The 24,257-nt window shown below is 42.6% G+C and overlaps 1 protein-coding gene across 2 annotated transcripts in view; it reads right to left on the bottom strand.

Annotated features, from left to right (window-relative positions):
• Nucleotides 1–20,080, bottom strand: part of CNTLN (centlein) — a 580,120-nt gene extending 560,040 nt beyond the window's left edge. For both annotated transcript variants that reach the window (XM_077475235.1, XM_077475234.1), the window contains exons 1-2: nt 19,977–20,080; nt 9,721–9,870 (exon numbers count right to left, since the gene is read on the bottom strand). In XM_077475235.1, coding sequence (XP_077331361.1) covers nt 9,721–9,807 — 87 coding nt within the window. In that variant the 5' untranslated portion in view covers nt 9,808–9,870; nt 19,977–20,080. The remainder of the gene's footprint in view (nt 1–9,720; nt 9,871–19,976) is intronic.
• Nucleotides 20,081–24,257: the final 4,177 nt, after the last annotated feature.

The raw sequence follows: 24,257 nt of genomic DNA on the forward strand, positions 1-24,257 counted from the left end.
ATAATATAGTAATTGCTTCAACCTTTCACCATGTAGTATCAACAACATGGCACAGTCCATGTGACCACAAAAACTGCATACAAAGAAAAAAAGAAAGGACAAGGCCTTCCAAAGCAGTCGCAGTAACCGAACACTACGGTTGAATTTAATAAAATGTTATTCAGAAAAAAACACATGCCATAATATCAAATATGACAAAATAAAAAAAAATAGCCGTCTGAGTGTAAACTTCCAAAACATTAAAAAAAAAGACAACATTGTCATTTAAAAAAAGAAATCGCAGCTGCACATACATCTACACAATCAGACATATACACAGCTCAAAGGATGAGAGTTGATTAAAGTATTGTTGATCAATATATTATATATACTATCGTCCTCCTTCTTAAGCAGTGGATTATGGTCATCCCAAACCAGATTTGTAGCTGTAAACTGATTGAAATGTGGATGCACATAAACAAGTGGATATATCATGGGCTGTCCTAGTACACAACTTCAACTGTGGCACCTAGGAGTAGGGGGCTCTCATTTGTCTGTTGGAGGCACGGGTGGCTTAATTGTAAAGGCTGCCGTGTTCAGTAAGCAAGGCTGTGGGGGTAAAACTTCTTAAAGTGTAATACTCATTTAAAAAGTTTACTGATCCATCACAGTTAGGTTTTGGGGGGGGGGGGGGGGGGTTGGAGGAACACAGCAGGGGAGTCGGTGTTGTCAGTCCTCAGCTAATCAGCAAGTTCAGCTGAATAATAGCAATGTAAGATACTCTCGCCCATATCCGTGTCTCCTCATACCTCCAAACCATCCTTTCTGAACCATGCTCCACTCCTGAAGTCCCCGGGTTATCCCCTTGGGTACTTGATCAAGGTGTTGGATCCAGTGTCTTCCCTGCCTGAAACAAGCTATTATTGTTTTTTTTTTTTTTCTAAATAAAAATGTAATTCAACCGTAGTTTCCTGTTATTGTGGCCCCTTTGGAAGGCCTTGTCCTTTCTTTTTTTTCTTATGGCAACATTTATCCCCGCTGTTGTGTTGGCTGGGCAATGCTACCTACTGAACGTGACTCATTTAACTGAATGAACGTGATTGCAGCACGTTGGTGCGGTGTTTTAAGGGTTAAATCAGGTGGCGAGTAGGTGTTATACCACTTGTCAAATGCCTTCTGAACATCCAACCAACAGGTATCACTCTTCAGAGGGTGCCACATGTCTAAACGAGGCCTTATTCAGCCTTGAATATCTGAGCTAGATGAAGTCTCTAATCAGGAGCAAAATGTGCCAACTGTGTGACTCCGCTGATCCCTGCTGAGCAGGCAGATGAAAGGTCTGCGAAGACAGGAACACAAATAGGCATGATTGCAGACAGGCACAGTGCTGGATGGAGATAGGACTCAGGTAAGTATATAGGGTGGTGGGAGGGTGATACATCTACAGTGCTGGGACATTTTCTGTCTCAATGCAAGGAATGCATTAAAGTGACATTAAACCTCCTTTTTTTTTCCCCTTTTGTTTTTTTTTTTTACATAACAAACATGTCATACCTGCTCTGTGTAATGCTTTTGCACAGAGCAGCCCTGATCTCCCGCTCTTGTCTTTGACAGGTGTGCCCACAGAAAGCTGCTTTCCATGGGGGCACAGCAGACATGTAAGAAAAAGGGGGGCGTGCTGGGGGGATCCTGCAGCACAGAAGGTCTTCTGCCTTAATACATAGAATGCATTAAAAGATAAAAAAAAAAAAAACATGACCACACAGTGCCCGACCAGCCACCGCAGTTTGGCTCCCCTGGAGAAACCGATGTAGCTGATCACTAGGGGGAGCACGCACGCGGCACTGGAGCCCACCGGGCACCAGCGATTGCTCAACACAGAGACAGAATGGAGATCTGTCAATGTAAACAGACAGATCTCCATACTGTCAGGGGTGAAGAGAGCAATCCAAGTACGAACAATTGGTCTCCCCACCCAGGCATTCCCATCCCCCAGGCATTCCCATCCCCCCACAGTTAGCCTCATCCACTAAGTAACAGTTAACCCCTTGATGGCCCCCTAGTGTTAACCCCTGCCATTGACATTTACAGAGCAATCAGAACATATTTACAGCACTGATCGCTGTATAAATGCCAATGGTCCCAAAAACGTGTCAAAAGTGTCCGATCTGTCCGCCATAATGTTGCAGTCCCGATAAAAAAAATAATAATAATAATGCCATAAACTATTTCCCCTATTTTGTAGATGCTATAACTTTTGCGCAAACCAATTAATATATGCTTATTGAGATTTTTATTACCAAAAATATGTAGAAGAATACATATCGGCCTAAACTGAGGAAAAAATGTGCTTTTTTTTAAAAAAAAGAAAAAACTGGGGATATTGATTATAGCAAAAAGTTCAAAATAGTTTTTTTTTTATTTATTTTTTTATTTTTTTAAATGGTCTTTTTTGTTTATAGCAAAAAATAAAAAAAGGACGTCAATTTTGTTTGGGTAAAACGTCGCACGACCGCGCAATTGTCAGTTAAAGCAACACGGAGCCATATCACAAAAAATGGCCTGGTCATTGCGCAGCCAAATCTTGATCGAGGCTGAAGTGGTTAAAGCATGTTATACAGCACAGTGCTTGTGCTATGCAATGCAATTTGGCCCTCTGTATCACCCAAAATACCTAGCTGATCCTGCCTGGTTTTGCGCTCCCCCCTGTAAACTGACCACAGTATATCATGGATGCTAAGCCCTGACACCATGGTCAGTTTATGTACCTCCATCATCGCAGCTCTCTGTCCTCTCCTACATTCTCTCCCCCTTCCCTGCCTGTCAGCTAGTAACAGCACCCACGCCTCCCCTCCTGCTGCTGAAATAACATTTACATTTTTATACAATCCTCTGTCTCCTAATGCTGTGTGCACTTGTGTGGGATTTATAAATAAAATGCTGTCTATACATGGTTTCAGAGCGCCTCTCAGCACTCACGTGACCGGCCGCATCTCCCTCCTCCCGACTGACATCAGCTGGGATTTCTCGGCCCCTCACGCAGCGGCGCTCTGAAAGAAGGTATAGACGGCAGGGGATTGTATGAAGATGACAGAGTGGATTAACAACCACCTCAAGGATTTAGAACCCCTTTAATCACCTCAATGCAGGGCACTTTCACCCCCCTTCTTGCCCAGCCCATTTTTCAGCTTTCAGCGCTGTGCACTTTAAATGACAATTGCGCGGCCATGCAACATTGTACCCAAATTAATTTTGTGATTGGACACAGCAGATCACATTGTCAAAGAGCCACATCAGCGGCTCTTTACAGAGATAGGATAGGATAGGACACGGCGCGGCACACTTCCACGGGACGCGGCCGTTCAGGTGCGCTTTTATATGCCGTCCACCCAGAACGAGAACCGCACTGTTCTTACGTCATTTGGCGGTGGGCGGGCAGCAAGTGGTTAAAGTGGTTGTACTGTAAACCTCAAACATGAAATATGAACAAAGCATATCCCTCTATAGTGTGTGCTTGCCTCAATCCAGAACACCAATTGTGTAATTTCTGTCTGCTGCTTCATTTTTTTGTTATCAGCTTCTGACAAGTTTTCCTGACACCAAGTGAAAAAAGGGGATGGGGGGGGAGCGCCAGCTGATTGGCAGCCTCAGCTCTGTTCCTGTGTGGAGGGTGTGTGCGTATCCCTTCCCTCCAATGAGCTGTCAGAGTTCTCCTCACTGAGCTCTGCAGAGTGTAACATCAGGTCTCCATCCCCTCCATTCCATCCGAACTCTCAGACAAGCTTTATAAATTCTGCACATTGAACAGATGAAGAGAATACTGCAGGTACAACTTATGTAGGATTTGATTAATCTCTGTGCATCACCTAAGGCCAGTCACTTCACTGGGTATATGGAAGGATTTACAGCCACTTTAGTACAAAATGTCCTCCCTTTCGAACCACTTTAACATGTTTGTATTTACCTGTTAAACTGCAACTTAGCTTTAACACCTTCAGAAAGAATATATAAAAGGAATAGTATTTTTTTTTTTATCAGAGCATAGCAGGGCCTAATTTATTTTATATTTTTTTCTATTTAATGTGCACATTTGTGCCTCTCATGCACATATAAAAATTACAAACTGCAAATAGAACAAATTTTAATACATTAAGGTTACATTCACACCAGCCTTAATCACCGGTGTGAATGTAGCCTAAGGCACACACATCGATAAGATTTACATTAAAATTATTTCACAGATTTATCCAAAAATAAAAAAAGCAATATACATTTAATTTCAAAACAAAAATGGGGGCCTATTGCAGGCCCAAGAACAAGTATACTGTGCACACTTCATTTATCTATACCAACTAATCAGAATAAAGCTTAGTGCACTTAGATTAATAAAAGATGGTCAGCATACTACTACTTACCTGAAAATACTTTGACCAACCTGAAAGTATTTAATTCCTGTGAAAATGTTTTCATAGACCCCCCCCCCCCCCCTTTTATATAATGTACTGTATCTGTAGATCTACATGCTACAATTTTAGAAGAAAAGATTTTTGTATACCTACTACATGAAGACAATTGCATACTTGCCATGTAAGAGAAGAAATGGAAAAACAGAGATGCTAATAAAGTTTTTTCTTCTTTTTACATTTGCAATTTACCAATATGCTGTACACTATGGCAAATGATTTCACCAGTCTTTTCCTTGAATGAATGTATTTGCAAAAGAATATGCTTTATCGTGGTGCAGAAATAAACACGCTTTGTAGATAAAACTCACTCCATTACACAAACTAGAGCAATGTGAATATGTCACTCACTAACAGCGGATCCAGCAGTTCATCTACCAGCCGCATCATCATATTGAATTATAATAAATGAGAGAACATTTCCCTTTCATCATTTCCATTTAAAGAATTTCCCTTTGTGTTGTCCCCATTAATAATGGATGCAGCTACAGAAGGAGTTTCTGTGGAATGGAAACTGACAAAAGAGGGACGCTTAGACATGCAGCCGTACCACTGAGACTGGATTGTTATTCAGGCACTGGCAGTTTAAAGAAAGTTTGGAAGATTGAGATCACAGACGTCTTCTTGCACATTCTGATTATGGAAGAATGAGAAACGTTCTTTGTAATGACTTACAGCAGCTACCTGTTTACTCAATAGTTCACACTAAGAAAGCAGGGATACATAAAATAAAAATAGGACCTTGCCAACAGAATAGCCATTATTCCTTTGAGCTGGGAACTACCAAAGATTTAAAAAAGGGACTACTGTAGGAACTACAAAAGTACATTTAACAGTCCATAATGTCTACAAAAACATAATTATTGCTTCTTTTCTATAAATAGCATAAGCCGATTAACCTCTTCACAACTAGAAAAAAAAAAAGGGTTTGACAAGGTATACTGTAATATGTAGAATTTGAGTAGACAGATTTCATGTAGATCTATCTTCAGTGATGCTTTCTTTTAATAAAATTTATAAAATGGCAGTGCAATACCAATTAAAAAAAAAAAATACAAAATATTAGGGGGTATCGGCTTATAGAGAAGTGAAGCTTTTTTTTAAAAAAAATATAAACTCAATTGGCTTTTTCACAGTGGCTAAGTGGTTAGCCCTTCCACCTAGCAGCACTCGGGTTTGTTGGTTTGAATCCCAACCACAGCACTACCTGCAGAATTTGCATGTTCACCTGTGTCTGTGTGGGCTGGTACTCCGGTTTCCACCCAACATGCTAAAGACGTGTTGGTAGGTTAATTGGCCCTCATCTGAATTGCTCCTAGTTTATGTACAGCATGCATGCATAGGAGGTAGGGACCTTAGATGGTAGGCTTCTTGAGGACAAAGGCTGATATAAATGTACAATATACATGTAAACGCTGTGTAAATTGACAGCACTTTATTAGTACCTGTAAAATATAAACTATTGTTCTTTTACCTTCCACTTTGTATACCTAAACCATAAATCAGTGTGGGTTATCTGCATCAGCAGTGGTAGACTTTTGCTGGCAAGTCAGCGGGCAACCAAAACAGTACTAAGTCACTAAACAAAAGTGACATCTGTAAAACAGGAGGGTTCAAACAGATACGGGAATAAAATAAACAAAGTTGATATTACTTTTACTACTTAGAGCAGGATATTGAAGTACTTCCAAAGATCCATAGAATCTTTTGCCTAGCCACTAACACTGCACCCAGATTTTTACTTTCCATCCAGTAATGTTCAATGCATATTAGAACTTGTCTGTGCTTTAGCCTCCTATCTTTGTCAGCAAGGTGTCTCTTAAAATGTATCTAAAGCCATTTTGTTTATTCTCATTTTGGATAGTTAGATCCTCTGTCAAGTTTTATTGCTGTCTGTTCCTCTGACAGAGAAATGTAACCCTCTCTATTTGCATTTTGCAACTGAAAATCTAAAATTTTCAGGTTTTGAAGAATAGAGGTAAACCCTCAAAAGTAGAGATTTGTTCCAATGGCCACTGTCAAAAGGAGGAGTTTCCTTACTATCAAGATCTCGTTTCACTTGCTGTCTTAAGGCAGGAATCGAATGAAAACCTCCTCACTAGAGACACAAGAGGTAAAAAAAAAAAAAAACCCTGGCATTAGGTTTAACCATTCTTTACTCTGGTCCTTTCTTTAATTTCACAAGCATGAGGAAAGTGGAGTTTCAATAAGCCCACACCTGCTTAATCAGTAAAACTCAATCAAGGACTGGTTCATCTCTTCCGCAGCTCTGTACTGTTTCATAAACTGGATGTATCCAAAAGGAGTTATAGAAGACAGGAGAGGAAGTGTGGGGCAAAACATCCTTTAGTATTTGCATTACATTTAGTATTGCAGAAAAAGTCCAGCTTTACAAATAAGAGAACCCCGTTTTCTTTTTTTTTTTTTTTTTTTTTAGAGATCCCAGGGCATTTATTAGAGTAGAGTAAAGCACAATTTAAACATCTAAACACAATTGAAAGGGTTGCTTTCAGATTATTTTTGATGGCAGCGCTGAAAAAGGTGACTAAAAAATAAGAGTAAATTGCCCATTACCCAAAAACCCATTCACATTCACAAGTTTATAATGTAAGCGGATTTGGTGTAAAAAGTGTACGTAAACCTAAAACATAACTAGCTTTTAATCCATTCCTCAGTACCAGTAAACCTACATCTAGTACGGTATTTTTATTGCCTGTAACTGGTAATATATAATACACACTGGTACTCCTACAGTGCCCCACTTCCTGTGCTGTCCCCAGAATGCTAACCATTGTAGCATTGTTAGTTTGCATCTTTTTCTCTCTTTAATGGGAAAAGCAGGACGCTGTGCCAACAGTTCTGTTGTCAGCCTGACATCCTGCTCAGCCCTACCTGGGATTACCGACATTGGCTCCTGTTGGGAGATACACTTTCAATTGTTCTTGTATCGGTGTATAGTATCTTATGTAGAGAGCAATCCTCTGCTGTGCTTGTCTGACCTCATCTGTCACACTCTGCATTTAGTAGGTGGGTTAGAGCAGAGCATTACCTGCATAAGATCATTTCTCTGCAGTTTGCTGATGCTCTGCCTTTTGACAGCATGACTCCTCAAAGGAAACACTGTTCGTCATTCAAGACAGGGCAGAATGAACTAAGCAGTATTGGCATTACAGCAAGGCTTTAGCAAACCATGTTTCCTCTAACACAATACCATGTCCTTCTGTGCATAAGAACTCCTTTCTGTAGCAGTGGCTCCTGCAGCAAGACATTTTTTTCAATACTTTACATCAAAATCTATGGAACCATCCATGCACAGCAGTAGTTGTGAAGTACAAGGGAAAAAGGAACACAAGTGTGTTTGAGGAGGCAGTGTTTGCTTTAGCCTGTGATTCCAATATTGCTTAGTTGTTTCAACAACAAAAGGGTTGGGGAAAAAAAAAAAAACAGCAATTTAGCAGACTTTTATTGGAATGAATGTATGTTTATATATCCTTACCAATACAATCAATTTCATATACATACATATGCTTTAGCCACACAATAGCAAAATAAAGTGGTATGAACAAATGCAAAAATCAATATAGTGCAGCCCAACCTCAAAATAATCAATAAATCTACTAAAATAAAGTCCAAAAATGTTAAAATATAATTATATAATATATAAGTCCAAAAATACTCAGTCACCACCTGATCATAAAAATGTGTCATATCTAACTTCAAAATAAAAATGTTCTCTTCGTGTCTCCACTACCGGTGGAAAAATGGCCGTTCACCTCAGAGATATGACTCCTGCATTACCAGTCAGGTCATAAAAGCACTTACCCTCTTCAAGGGTTAAATCTCCTGGTATTCAAGCCCTGTTCTCTCTCATTGTCAGCATACATACATACATATAATAGCAGAAACAGAACCTAGTGTTCTCCGTTTAAAATACTGTTTAATCCAGCTAGGAGTTAAAACACACTTACAAACTGAAGCACTATAACCAGTGCTAGTATGGTGCGTATAAGAGAGAGCCAGCATCTTGCCAAGATGGCCACAGGGTGACATCACACCCTCAGCTCCACCCCCCCTATATGCGTTATGTCCAAGGCGGGGAATTCTTCAGTAGGAGACTCCTAGCATATTTTATTCAATTCATATTTACCGGCGTATAACACGCACTTTTTTCCCCTTAAAATCAGGGGGAAATCGCGGGTGCATGTTATACGCCGATCCGCCGCGATTTATGGGCTCTGGGCGGCTTTCAGCCACCTTCGGCCGTACTCGGCAGCTTTCGGCCGCCTTCGGTCCTTCTCGGCGGCCGAAAGCCGCCGAGTACGGCCGAAGGCAGCCGAGTACGGCCGAAGGTGGCCAACAGCCGCCGAGAACGGCTGAAGGTGGCCGAGAACTACCGGGCGCCACCGAGATACACAGGACATCTCGGCAGCGCCATTTTTAAAAATAAAACCTAACACTGAGGGGACAACGACGCACAGGCTGCATGACAAGGCTGCAATGAGGACAGGTTGCAATGACAAGGCTGCAAATGACACTGACAAGGCTTCAGATGGACACTGATAAGGCTGAATGGATGGGCATTTAAATGCAAGTTTTTTTTCCTTAAATTTCCCTAATAAACTTGGGGTGCGTGTTATACGCCGATAAATACGGTAAATTATTTTTGAGGTTGCGCTGCACTATATTGATTTTTGAGTGTTTAGCTGGCAATCCATCTTTCTGCATACTGGTTCTTTTTGATATTTTTATTTGATATGTTATTTGGTTGCGCCGATTGATTCTTGATACACAGTATGGACAAATGACCTAGAAATTGGCAGCAATTGTCTGGGTAGTGCTGTTTTCATGCAGTTGAAAAGCAAACCGTACAATTGGAAACAATGTAAATGTGAACAGGGCAAAAGTTTATGTAAACTGTTATGATGAAATTCCTAGTCACTCCCTTACATATACCATTGAAAGCTTTTTGTTATATTTGCTCAATAAGTGTGAAAAAATACCCATTATTGTGTCAAAAACTCAGAGCTGCTATCCTTGCATACTTCCCCCATTATCACAAGGAGCCTAAATCAGCCCTTCTCGTCCTTGTCTTGGGACTATAGTAGAATTAGCCCTTATATATGAAAAATACCACAGGCAGTTGGGGTTAGTAGTTTACAAAACAATATGTAGTTTTGTTAAAGTACAGAACTTTTTATTTTGCTCTGCTTTTTTTTTTTTTTTTTTTTTTTGCTGCTGCTAATTAGTTAAAGTTGTACTTTTTTTTTTTATGTCATACCTGACATTGGGATAGTTCTTCAGTTAAACTGTTGATTTTTTCCTCCAGTTGTAGTACATGATCCTGAATGTTCTGCTTTGCTGTCATTTTTCCAGTCTTTTATTGATAATACAAGTTATGGAGATAAAGGTTTCTTTATCAACAAATAAACTGTAAAAAAAAATAGAGATAAATAATTACAAATATTTTATATAGCAATTAAAACCAATGGCTAATTAGGAAGCCCAGACTCTGTCTTTAACGGAATGACTTAAGAATTATGGAGAGTTACAAATGTGGACTTCTAAAAGTAATACATAGAAAGGGTAGGCTTCATTATTCATAGGAACTAAATTATTATTAGGTTAGAAAAAAACATGTGTAAGAAATTATCTAATCAATAAGCATATTTAAAAGGTCAATATAAAAGATTTTGCTAATTAATATTTTAGTTAGAATTTTAGGATAGGATAGGACAGGACAGATGAAGATCAAATGCATGCATATGGAGGAATTGGATTTTACCATAGAGTATAGAAAAGTTTTTATTTTATTTTTTGGCAGAAGAGACCTAAAAAGTCTAGCTTTATTCTCAATAAATTAGGAGTCCAGCCAAAAGGTGGAACTTGCATATAAAACACATGTCAAGTGGACACACAAATGTGGATGCTTCTTCATCTTCACAAGGGCTTGTTTAATGTGTGGAGACATGCATTTTTCTGCCTTGGATATACACTGATCATAGCTACAGCACACAAAAAACAACTGTTTTCTATATGCCCCATTCACACCACAACAATGGTGTGATGTGTGGTGATGTGTGGTGCACTGCAGTACACAAAATGTAGCATGTCTGCATATTTCCACAGAACACTAGATGGCACCACGTGTCACCACACAGCAGTGCAACACTCCTCACTGCAGTGCAGTGACATGAATAATTGCCATTATGTGACAATTAAAAAATAAAAATAAAAAAATAAATATGCATTGCATTTCGCCTCTTACACTAGCCTGCATGATAAAACTGTGCAAGCTAGTGTAAACCTAACCTAAATTAAATGAGCAGTCACAATATTGCAGGCTTCTACATTAACAAGGCTGCAAACTGCTTTCCTGTGCATGCCAAAGTCTGGTACTGCAATGAATAAATGTGGGAGCTCTATAGTAAGATATGAATGCAGGACATATACATATAGGAAAGATACATGTCAAGAAGGTAAAATATGAGTGCAAGATAAGTTTGGGCCAACAAATTTTAATGGTCAAAAGTACCTAGGTCCTAATGATCATATCAAAAAGCTAAATTGGAGGATGTGTGGACTTCAAATGGTACTGCTATAGACAACAAGCCATAATTTTTCGAAAAACATAATTTTATTGTATCAATTTAACCACTGGGCACTTAAACCCCCTTAATAACCAGACCAATTTTCAGTACAAATACCCCCCAAATGACCCCTTTTTGGAAAGAAAACATTCCAAGGTATTAAGTAAGAGGCATGATGAGCTTTTCTGAAGTTATTTTTTTCCCCACAATTCTTTGCAAAAAATCAAGATTTTTTTCACAAAATTGTCATATTATCATCAGGTTATTTCTCACACACAGCATATGCATAACACAAATTACACCCTAAAACACATTCTGCTATTACTCCTGAGTATGGCGATACCACATGTGAGACTTTTACACAGCGTGGCCACATAGAGAGGCCCAACATGCAGGGAGTACCTTCAGGCGTTCTGGAGCACCCAGGACAATTCTGACATTTCTCTCCTACATGTAAAAATCATCATTTATTTGCTAAAAAATTAGATAAAACCCCAAAACATTCTATATTTTTTTTTAGCAAAGACCCTAGAGAATACAATGGTGGTCATTGCAACTTTTTATCTCTCACGGTATTTGCGCAGCAATTTTTCTAGCGCTTATTTTTGGGAAAAAAACAGTTTTGTGCTTTAAAAAAAAAAAAAAAAACAGTAAGGTTAGCCCAATGTTTATGCATAATATGAAAGATGAAGTTACGCCAAGTAAATAGATATCCAACATGTCACCCTTCAAAATTGCACACGCTCGTGGAATAGCGCCAAACGTCCCCAATTAAAAATCCCCATAGGTGACGCTTTACATTTTTTTACTGGTTACATGTTTTGAGGTACAGAGGAGGTCTAGGGCCAGAATTATTGCTCTCGCTCTAACGTTCGCAGCGATACCTCACACGTGCGGCTTGAACACCGTTTCTATATGTTGGAGGGACTTACGTATGCGTTTGCTTCTGCATGCGAGCACATGGGGACAGGGACGCTTTAAAAAAATATATATTTTATTGTTCATTTTACTTTATTTTAGTTTGACACTTTTTTCCCCCCAAAAAATAAATGTTTTGATCACTTTTATTCCTATTACAAGGAATGTAAACATCCCTAGTAATAGGAATATGGCATGACAGGTCCTCTTTACAGTGAGATATGGGGTCAATAAGACCTCACATCTCACCTCTAGGCTGGGAAGCCTGAAATAAAAAATAAATAAATAACAAAACACGATTCTGGCTTTGATCGTATTGGCAGGTCCGTCCCCTCTCGCCCCCCTGTAAGAACGATCAAGCAGCGGAACAGCCGCTATGATCGTTCTTATGGTGTAGGGAATCGCCGGCTGAAAAAGCCGATATCTGAATAATGCCCGCACAAAGTCAAGAATGTCATATGACGGCTGGCGGGCGGGAAGTGGTTAAAATGCATTTTTTTTTTTAACACAAAGTTGTCCATTTATGCCATATTTCTAACACATAGCATGAACATACCAAAAATTACACCCCAAAATAGATTTTACTACTCCTGAGTACAGCAATACCACATGTGTGAGACTTCCACAGCCTGGCCACATACAGAGACCGAGTACAGCCGAGCTTGGCAGGGTATCACCGAGTATGGCTGAGCATGGCCGAGTATCACCGAGTATGGCTGGGTATTGCTGGGTATGGCAGAGTATTGGCAGGCCATTGCAGAGTATTGGCAGGGAATTGCAGAGTATTGGCAGGGAATTGCAGAGTATTGGCAGGGAATTGCAGAGTATTGGCAGGGAATTGCGGGGTTAATTGTCGGTGAGCAGCGCTGTGGGCACTGCAGATCCAGCCAGCAGCGCTGTTGACACCGATCTCTCCCCATCTCACTGTACCGATCGGTAGAGAGAGGGGAGGGAGGAACCAGCGTCATAACATGTCATTTGATGGAGCGATCACGTGGTAAACGGATGCTCTCGAGTGCGCGCCGCAGAGGGCGCGCGAGAGCGGAATTCTGAGAGGATGTCATATGACGGCCTCCAAGAGTTAAGCAACCGCCCAGTAGCCGTCATTCGGCTATGGGCCGGTTGTTAAGTGGTTAATAAACAACACTTGATGTTGTGTCATTCCAAAAGCATTAAAGAGGAAGTAAACCCTGATGGGTTTATTTCCCTGCAAAGGTAATGCATAATGAGCTACTATGCATCACATTGTAGCCCATTATGTGTCACTTACCTGACACGGGAGCCTGCGATGTCACCACTGTCCCCTATTCCACGAAGCGTCCATCTTCTTTCTGGGTATCATGGCTCCGGCGCTGTGATGGTCCCGAAGCCGCAATGACATCACTCCCGCGCATGCTCAGTGTGCCTGCGCGCCGCTGTCTACGGTGTATGCGCCGTAGACAGCAGTGCCTGTCTTTTTCCAAATATCTCCTAAACCGTGTAGGTTTAGGAGATATTTCTTGGACCTACAGGCAAGCCTTAATCTAGGCTTACCTGTAGGTCAAAGTGGTCTGTAAGGGTTTACAACCACTTTAAAAATGCACTCTCTTAATTGGACAAATACATAGTAAAACCAATGACTAGATAACATAGTCTATCACATAGAATTTATCCATTTCCTCTCAACATGTTTCACGGTTCTAACCCCTTCTTCAGGAGTATTTTTTGCGAGCAAAATATTTATAAAGAAATGATAACACTCATGATATAATTCTTAAAACAGTACATCATATATATTAAAGCATGTTGGACATAAAGGTCTAGTTGGTAGAGTTGAGAGCAAGCCTGTACGCACTCCTGAAGAAGCAGATAGAACCACGAAACAGGTTAAGAAGAAATGGATAAATTCTATACTACTAGTAATTGGCATCACTATGTATTTGTCCAATTAAGAGAGAGCATTTTCCTGCTTTTAGAATGACACATTGTGTGTTATTAACCACTTCAGCCCTGGAAGATTTGGCTGCTGAATGACCGGGACATTTTTTGCGATTCAGCACTGCGTCGCTTTAACTGACAATTGCATGGTCGTGCGACGTTGTACCCAAACAAAATTGACGTCCTTTTTTTTGTTAAATTGGGCTATCTTTTGGTGGTATTTGATCACCTCTCCAATTTTTTTTTTTTGCACTATAAAATAAAAAATAAAAAGAGCGACAATTTAAAAAAAATATATATATTTTTAACTTTTTGCTATAATAAATATCCCCCAAAATACATTAAAAAAAAAAAAAAAACACAATTTTTTTTATTCAGTTTAGGCCAATACGTATTCGTCTACATATTTTGGTAAAAAAATAAATATCGCAATAAGTTTATATTGATTGGTTTGCGCAAAAGTTACAGAAATACAAAATAGGGGATAGTTTTATGCCATTTTTTTAGTTATTAGTAATGGCTGCGATCTGCGATTTTTATCGTGGCTGTGACGTTATGGTAGACACATCGGAGACTTTTGACACTATTTTGGGACCATTGTCATTTATACAGCGATCAGTGCTATAAAAATGCACCGATTACTGTGTAAATTACACTAGCAGTGAAGGAGTTAACCACTAGGGGGTGAAGGAGGGGTTAAGTGTGTCCTAGGGAGTGATTCTAACTGTGGGGGGCTACCTAGGATATGACAGCGATCACTGCTCCCGATTACAGGGAGCGGTAGATATGTCATTAAACAAGGCAGAACAGGCAAAATGCCTTGTTTACAAAGGTATCTCCCCGTTCTACCTGTCCACACCGAAATCGCGGGGCGCTGGAGAACATCGAGTTTCAAGGGGCACGCTCCCGGAGCGGGAGTTGCTGACTTTTAAATGGGTGGAACTCTGCTTTAAGACTGGGGCAAAGATTTACCTTTCAGCAGGACCTAAACAACCCTAAACATACAGCGAGAGCTACAATGGAATGGTTAAGATCAAAGCATATTCATGTGTTAGAATGGCCCAGTCAAAGTCCAGTCCTAAATTCAATTGAGAATCTGTGGCAAGACTTGGAAAATTGCTGTTCACAGAGGCTCTCCATCCAATCTGACAGAGCTTGAGCTATTTTTTTCAAAGAAGAATGGGCAAAGATATAACTCTAGATGTGCAAAGCTGGTAGAGACATACCAAAAAAGACTTGCAGCTGTAATAACTCAGAGTGCAGGGGGGCTTGGGGGTCCCTAACATTCCAAAATATTTTTAAGCAGACCTGATCTCCCAACTTTCACTGCTGCATGCCACTTTGGATACTCCACTCTGGGTGCTCCTGGAACTTCCAAACTGCAACCTAGTTCCTATTACAGCCTTATCGTGCCTCCCTTAGCCCCTTGATGTTACATTGTTTAAAGTTATGACATTCAATCAGATACCTGAGGAAACGTTCCTACTGCCAATCCTCTATACTACAACCCTGCCCACCCCCCCCCCCCCTCAAAATTATTTGAGGTATTCCATTTCCTGTAACTCTGGCACTGGTTAATGACTCTTCATAAAACGTTCAGACTTCTCGTTTACTAAAACTGTTTGAGCATTATATGCCTCCACTCTCCTGGTTCACCCAAGAGTGTCTTGACCCTATATTCTGCTCTAAATGCCTAAGGCCCTTTGTACTCCATCCCCTATGTAGGACACTGGGAAAGGGACCTTGCAAGTTCTATAGACTTGGAGGGCTGGAGCAAAGCCTGGTCGCACATAGCAGCGAGGGGATGTACTTCACATATGGTGGTCATGCCCAAAATGGACGGCATTTAGATCTAGAATCTTAGACCTGCTGAATACCCTATCTCACCTGATTGTTTCTAAGGATGCCAAGATAGCTCTTCTCCTATGCTCAATCCAAGGCCTTTTCTCATACCAACAGAAAATGGCCGTGTAGGTTTTTCTGGCCACCAAACAATATCCAAGGCCTGGAGGAAACACTACTTAATGAAAAACGATCATCCATACTGATAACCACCTGAAGTTTCTAAAATTTGGGAACCGTGGCTTAATTATGCTCTACTATCCCTACCTCAAGCTTGAATTCCTTTTAAATTGTCTCTCTGATCCAAACCCAAGCCCGTGGAGAACACAATTGGTGCACCACCTCTTCTAAGCTCCCCCCCCCCATGCCCCCTCTTGCTCTCATCTCTTGCTCTCTCTTGTCCTATCCTATCTTCTTACCCAGATAATGGTGGCTTCTGAGGCTTGGCAACCCCTCAGGCCGCAATGTTGTTCATGCTATTCTGTGTTAGTCAGTGGGCTGGCATTTTTTTTTTTCCTGTGTATGTTGACTGTATCTTGCATATGACCAATTGCTCATAATTGACAGCAGGACCGCCCTCGCAGGGAACACAGCATTAATCTCTTTTTTGTTTCACCAAAATTTAGTTTTTTGAATTTTGTTTGAGGACATACAAAATCATATGCACAAGAATACATCATAGAAGGTGTAACAGAGGCGAGAACAGAAAACAAATTTGCTAGGCATGTGGAAATAACATTTGAAAATTGCTTCTCGGCGACAGATGCTGCCAACGAAGGTATGCTCAGAGAGAGTAAACCAAAGGGAAAAAGGCGCTGACGAAGAGCTCAATGTTTCCAGTGGTGGTAAATATTGGGGTGTACTTATGGTTTTCCATATGACAATTCTGCATTTTAATTCATTTAGATCATGAAATTAAATACACAAATGTCACTTTTATGATATTTCCAGTATATCTGTCAGGACCTGGTTCACCTACTGGCGGTACTGTGCTTGCCTGGGTAGAAAGCTGCAGTTCTGGTGTCCACCAGCAAGTATCTCCCAGCAGCCAACAGGTTCCAGCAATCAGCCCCACCAGGCTATGACCAATCAAAACCATCCCTCTGGCTCTGGAATGGATAAAACTTCACCCCAAATTTATAAAAAAAATAAAAATAAAAAAGTGGGATCCCCACCCCCAAAAATCATACTAGATCCTTATCCAAGCATGCAGTCTGGCAGGTTTAGGAAAGGGGGGAGACTAGAGGGCGCCCCCCCCCCCTCCTAAACATACTAGGTCACATGTCCTCAACATGAGGGGGGGATGATTTGGGGCAGGGGGGTGCCCCCACCCCAAAGCACTTTGTCTTGTGGTTGTGAGGGTCTCCGGGCAGGGGGCTTATCGGAATCTGGAGGCCCCGGTTTAACAAGGGCCCCCTCCCCGATTCTTCCCCCCTCCAATGTGAATGGTTATGTACCCCTCCCCATTAACCCCCCAAAAAAGTGCAGTATAATAAAAACACGAGACGGTATTTGACAAGTCCTTTATTAAAAAATACTAATGTCCCCCATGGTAGCTCCAACATCAATCACGATGTGTTGCTCCTGCGCCACTGAAAAAAATAAAAAAAATAAAAAATAAAGCTCCTCCTCCAACCCTGGCTCCCGCTATTCTATCAGCTCCAGTATCTGACAGTACTTATATACATTTGGGGCGTAGCCGGTGACATCACAATGGTCTCCAGTTGATGTCACCTGGTGGTCATGCCCCATAGCTATATAAGAACTGTCAGAAAGGCAGGAGCCAGCATCGGAGGAAGATAGTCTTTTTTTTTTGTTCAGTGGGTTGGTGGCGGCAGCAGAGGAAGACATCGTCATTGATGTTGGAATGTGTACCACAGGGAACATTAGTCATTTTTAATAAGTGTCAAAAATTGTCTCAAGTTTTTATTACACTAAACTTTTTTTGGGGGGGTGTAGGGGTACTATGTACCCCATACTTATTCACATAATAAAGGGGCCCCCGGATTCTGGCCCCCCATGTGAATGAGTACCCCTACCCATTCACCCAAAAAAAAAAAACTGTTCAGTGCAATAAAAACATGAGACAGATTTTTAATAATATATTATATATATATATATATATATATATATATCTCCATAGTAACATTGTACTACTCTGGGAAAGTTATCAGGATTTTAATTTATTTTTTATTTTTATTTTTTTTACACATTATGATTGCTTATAGCAGTGCAAGCATTTTACGAAAGCTAATCACATGGTGTAGATGGGCTACGATTACCCCTGTCTGTACCATGTGATCACATTGACCACATTGGATGCATGAAAGGAAGTCAGCCATTGTTTACAACTGTCGTGGCCTGTTTTGATTGGCAAGAGTGGTCACATGGTACCAGCAGAAAGCTGGTACACTGATCAGTCATCAGCTGTGGCAGTGACAGATCGCGCCTTTGTCAATGGAGCTGTGTTGATTTGTATCAGTCAAGGCAAGCTCAATACAAGGACACAAACCGGAGAAAACTATTGTTCACATGATATCACGGTGTTTGGGTGGGTTGTGTATAAAACAGACATGCTGAATTACTACAGTATGCAACACACCGCAGCAGAGAGTGGTGTGTCACAGTGGGTGCCGTGCTTTGTGTTGTTCCAATGTATCACACTACTTACCTTGATTTTTTTTAAGTGTCACAAAGAGATACATGATTCAAGTCTATGCAGCACAGCACACTGGGGGAGATTTACTAAGGCAGGCCATACACGTTGCAAATTTCTTTACTGCAACCCAAAAAATTCCCAACACAAACAGTGCTGACAGGGGAATCCCTCCTGCTGAGACATTGTCTGCTCCTGGTAAAGGAAGCCATCCCTGCCAAGAGAAGATTGTGCTGATCGCTAGCAGCTGTTTGTTCTGTATAGCGATTTCTTCTTTACAGGGCTAGATAGGTTAGTGTTAGATTGTGGATGTGTGTAGATGCCGAGATTTTAGTGTTAGGGTGGACTTCCCCTTTAATGGTTCAAATCTTGGCCAGTTCCTGCTGATCCAGACTAGATTTGAACTGTGCATGGCCAGCCTAAAACTAGAGCACTGGGAATCTGGTACAACTGTGAATGGTAGCCAATCAGCTTCTAAATTCAGCTTGTTCAATTAAGCTTTTGCATTTAGCCCTCATTCACATTGCAGTCGTTTGACAGAACAAATCGCATGGCAAGTTGCAGCCTATTTCTGGCAATGTCACCGACCCAATTGCTGCGCCGCCACTTCGATTTGCAAAAAGTAGTTCCTGCACTACTTTTACCGATTTAGGGTGCGACTTCAATAGACATCTGTGCATGAAGTCGCACAGATGTCTATCAAATCGGACCCGACCATACGGTGAAGAAGTCGCATGAGTTCAGGTGAAGTCGAGTTCAGAGCCGTGAACAAAGGCTAAATGCCAGCTCACACTTGTGTTCTGCGGTTTCTGCACTGCATCCAAATCGCACCCCATTCATGCAAACTGCTGTGTTTAGTTAATGACATCCTGAAATTTGCAGAATTGGATCACATGGGTGTTCACACCTATGAGATCAGATTCTAGTGCAGCCCCAAAAAAAAATTAAAAAAGGTCCTGCATGATTCTGGTGTGGATTTGATGCGATTTGAACCATACAGAATCATGGCTAAAAACTGCACTGCAACGCATGTGATTTGAACAGGAATGCAGTGCAATTCTTGTTCAAAAATCGCATGTGGTTTCCGCACTGCAGTGTGAACCAGCGCTAAAACCTGGAAGCTGATTGGTTTCTATGCACACCTGCACCAGATTTTGCAATCTCCAGTTTTAGTAAATCTACCCCACTGTGCCCATATGACTTCAGACTAATGCCATGGTCTAATAAACACATACAAGACAGCTGTAACTCAGTGGCATCGCTATGTGGGTTCTGGGGGATGTGCCCGCACCTGGGTGACACCATCATGTAGGAAGTGATCGCTGACTCTGATGGTGTCACCCTCACCAGTAACAGCACACAAATCTGATGGCTGGAAGGGTTTGGGGGTGACTAAAACATGGTATCACCAATGGGCTCTCTCCTGGGGGGGCACCATGTTACATCGCACCAGGTGACACCAACCTTAGTGATGCCACTGCTGTAACCATGGAGATGAAAAAGGTAAACAAATACAAGAGACCAGTGGCAGTAAGCACTAACCCCTGAGATATAAAGGAGGCCTGCAGACAAGGAGTCTGTGACAGGAAAGAAATGATAGAAAACATTACATACATGAAGCTGCCCGGTTGTCTCAGCTCTCCACAGCAATAACAGTCAGGTATACAACAGATGGATCACCAGCACACCACTTCCCCGCTTGTCCAGCCCGCCTCTACACACTCAGCCAATAGCCGAGGCAGGTGCCACCCTGTCCAATCACTGCGCGCGGCTCATCTTAGCTTCCTGAGTAGACCGTCAGAAAGGAGCTGTGATTGGCTGCCTGCGCTGAGCGCCGGTTACGGCTTGAGAAACCTGGATGACTACGTATGGAAGGATTAGGAGAGTACAAAGCAAAGCAGAACCGGGGCAGCTGGCTGAGCGTCATATTCGCCTAGAGGAGAGAAGAAGGAGACCCTGGGGCGGAGTGTAGTGTTCTGTCCCGTACCACAACCGAGTGTGGTTAGAGGATAGCAAGGGGTATGGGTGTGCGGGCCCCTCAACATGGATATTATACACACTGCGCACTTGGCTGGGATGTGCAGTACAGGCCACCCTGCTCTATATTCTACCATACTGTACAGCCATAGGAAATCACTGCGTGTCATTGGATTATATGGGAGACATCAATTACACCCATACACGTTTAATGTCATTCAATTACATTCACAACCATCACTATATATTTGGGCTTGGGAATGTGTGATTGGTAGTTGGCCAACCTTACCATGCCAAAGTGAGGGCGGAGCCTATGGGCATCCTGGGTACTTTGTATGTCTTATGTTCTGATGACTTCCCCAACTCAGCCAGGCACCAATGCAACTGACATCTGCTGATTTACAGGGGTAGTTACACCCGGGCTCTGTCTTTATTTGACTTTATGCTACTTCCTCCTGACCCTTGCACCTTGTGTTACATACTACTGAATTCTGCATTCCCTACTATTACTACTGACCCCTGCACTCTGTGTTACTTCCTCCTGATCTCTGCACCTTGTATTACATACAACCGAACCCTGCATTTCTTACTACTGACCCCTGCACCTTGTATTTCATCCTAATGACCTCTGCATCCTGTGTTACATACTATTGGCCTCTGCATCCTGTGTTACATACTACTGACCCCAGCATCCTGTGTTACATACTACTGACCCCAGCATCCTGTGTTACATACTACTGACCCCTGCATTATGTGTTACATACTGCTGACCCCTGCACCCTGTGTTACATACTACTGACTAGGGATGAGCTCAGGCGTGTTTGCATGGTCCACATGCAGAGCCTGCCAGGAAGTCGGCACTGCGCTAATCACAGGGAGTGAGACATTGCCGATCTCTGCAGCTGCACATCGGGGTAATGTCTCATTGCCTGTGATTAGCGCAGTGCTACGCCGACTTCCTGGCGGGCTCTGCACGTGGACCATGGGAACACGCCTGAGCTCATCCTTACTACTGACCCCTGCATCCTGTGTTACATACTACTGACCCCTGCATCGTGTGTTACATACTACTGACCACTGCACCTTGTGTTACATACTACTGACCCCTGCATCCTGTGTTACATACTACTGACCCCTGCACCTTGTATTACATACAACTGAGCCCTGCATTTCTTACTACTGATCCCTGCACTCTGTGTTACTTCCCCCTGATCACTTCACCTTGCATTACATGCTACTGACCGATGCAGTCTGTGTTACTTCTCCCTGATCTCTGCACCTTGTATTACATACTACTGATCCCTGCACTCTGTATTTCTCCATATTGACCCATGCACCCTGTGTTACATACTACTGACCTCTGCACCCTGTGTTACATACCACTGACCCCTGCATTCTGCATTTCTTACTATTGACCGTTTGCACTCTGCTACTTGATCCTGACCCCCACACCTTGTGTGACATACTACTGAACTCTGCATTCCTTACTACTGACCCATTGACAGGGCTGGCTGAGCCTTTCCTTCTCTGAGCTGGCCGCTCAGCTGTCAGCTAATTGCCAGCTCTCATCTCTCTCCACAGTTAAAGCGGGAGTAAACCTAGTTTCAAAAAACACTTACATTCCCGGCATGCCGGTGTTCTGCCGTATAGTGTCCGGCCATGAAATAGTGTCCGCTCCGTACTGCGCATGCAGACGAAGCTTCGGAAAATCTCCGAAGCTGAACGGCGCCTGCGCCGTGAGTGGAGGTGGTAGCCCCACCATCCAACCGGACATAGGGTTGTGAATTTTAGAGGGCCCCTCGCGGGCGAGCTTCGCTCGCCTCGCTGCGATCGGCTCTTTTTTTATTCCTACTCTATGTCCACTTGGAAAGTGGGGCTAGAACCTGGACTCACGGCGCAGGCGCCGTTCATCCTCGGCAATTTTTGGAATCTGTGTTGCTGTGTACTGCGCATGCGCAGTATGCAGCGGACACTATCCGATGGAGGACGTTATTGGACAAGACACCGGAAATGCTAACTTTCACATTGGTTGTGCGCTCAACCAAACTTTCAAACCATCCAATGGCTGGTTTCATAACTGATCACATGTGCAGCATTATGGCAGCTGAAGAATCATTAGAGGCCAAGATGGCAGCTTCCTTGGCTGAAAACGATAGAAGGGTTTACTTCCACTTTAACCAGCTGTTGTGGATCCCCTCGTCAGTCCCGCCTAACTCTGAGAGCGCTACGCATCCGTATGGCTACTTTTCCAAGAAATTGTCACCTGCTGAGTGCAGTTATGAGATTGGGGACAGAGAGCTGTTGGCGATCATTTTAGCCCTGAAAGAATGGAGACATCTCCTTGAAGGTACCACTGTGGCGGTTCTCATTCTTACTGACCATAAGAATCTCACATTCTTGTCTGAGGCTAAGCGCCTCTCTCCCAGAAGGACGCAATGGGCTCTTTTCTTGTCGAGTTTTCATTACATTGTCTGATTCTTACCCGGTACTAAGAATGTAAGGGCTGACGCCTTGTCACAATAATTTTCCTCCACTTCCAAGTTGAAGCCGGTTCCTGTGATTCCTCCTGATCGTATTCTGGCTACGGTTCGCACCAGTCTTACTTCTCCTTTGGGTGACAAAATTGTTGCTGCTCAGGTCCATGCTCCTCCCGAGAAACCTTGTGACTGCTGCTTTGTCCCAGAGAGTCTCCATACTGTCTTAGTCCAGACTTACCATTCTCCCAAGGCAGCTGGCCACCCTGGGAAGAATCAACTTGTTTGGACCATTTCCCAATAATTCTGGTGGCCCAGTCTAGGGGCTGATGTAACTGCCTTCGTAGCTGCCTGTTCCATGTGTGCTCAGAGTAAGACTCCACGACACCTTCCAGTCGGCCTCCTATAATCCATACCCAATGGAGAGAGGCCTTGGACTCACCTGTCTATGGATTTCATTGTGGAGTTACCCAACGCCCAAGGCAACACTGTTATACTTATGGTGGTTGACCGGTTCTCTAAGATGCATCATTGTATTCCACTTAAGAAGCTGCCCACTTCTAAGGAACTGGCTTCCATTTTTGCTCGGGAGATCTTTCGCTTACATGGGCTACAGAAGGTGATTGTCTCGGACAGGGGTAGTCAGTTTGTCTCCCGGTTCTGGCGAGCATTTTGTGCACAGTTGGGAATTCAGCTTGCTTTCTCCTATGCGTATCACTGGCAGTCTAATGGAACCGCAGAACGAGCCAAGCAGTCCTTGGAGCAATTCCTACATTGCTATATTTCTGACCATCACAACAACTGGTCAGACCTATTACCATGGGCTGAGTTTGCTCACAACAGTGCCTTGAATTCTGCTTCCCCATTGTCTCAGTTTATGGCAAATTATGGTTTCCAGCCTTCCATGTTGCCTGACTCATTTGTTCTGCAGAGTATTCCTGCGCTAGAGGAGCATTTCCGTGGTCTTCGTTCCACTTGGGCACAAGTCCAGGAAGCTTTGCGTCATGCTAATGATAGGTACAGACTCCATGCTGACCGCAGACGCCTGCCTGTGCCTTCCTACCAGGTTGGGGACGGTCTGGCTGTCATCTCACAACCTCCGACTTTGTGTTCCCTTACTGAAGTTCGCACCTCGATTTATTGAGCCTTTTCATATCCTTTGCAGGATTAACCCAGTGGCTTAGCGTTGGACCTTCCACCTATTATGTGCATCTCAAATGTGTTTCATATCTCCTTAGGCCGCGTACACACGCGGGGACTGTTCGCCCAACTTTGTCCGTCAAACAGTTTCAGCAAACAGTCCGCTCAAAATTAGCATGGACGGACATGGCCACACACGACGAACGAACAGTTTGCTGAAACCGTGCGCGATGACGTGAACGGCACGTACGACGGGACGAAAAATACGACGTCCTATACACTGCATTATAACTTTCGGCGTGTA

Source organism: Lithobates pipiens, unplaced genomic scaffold (genome assembly GCF_037356315.1).
Source record: "Lithobates pipiens isolate NorthernLeopardFrog02 unplaced genomic scaffold, aLitPip1_a1.2 Scaffold_13, whole genome shotgun sequence".
NCBI classification, from domain to species: Eukaryota; Metazoa; Chordata; class Amphibia; order Anura; family Ranidae; genus Lithobates; species Lithobates pipiens.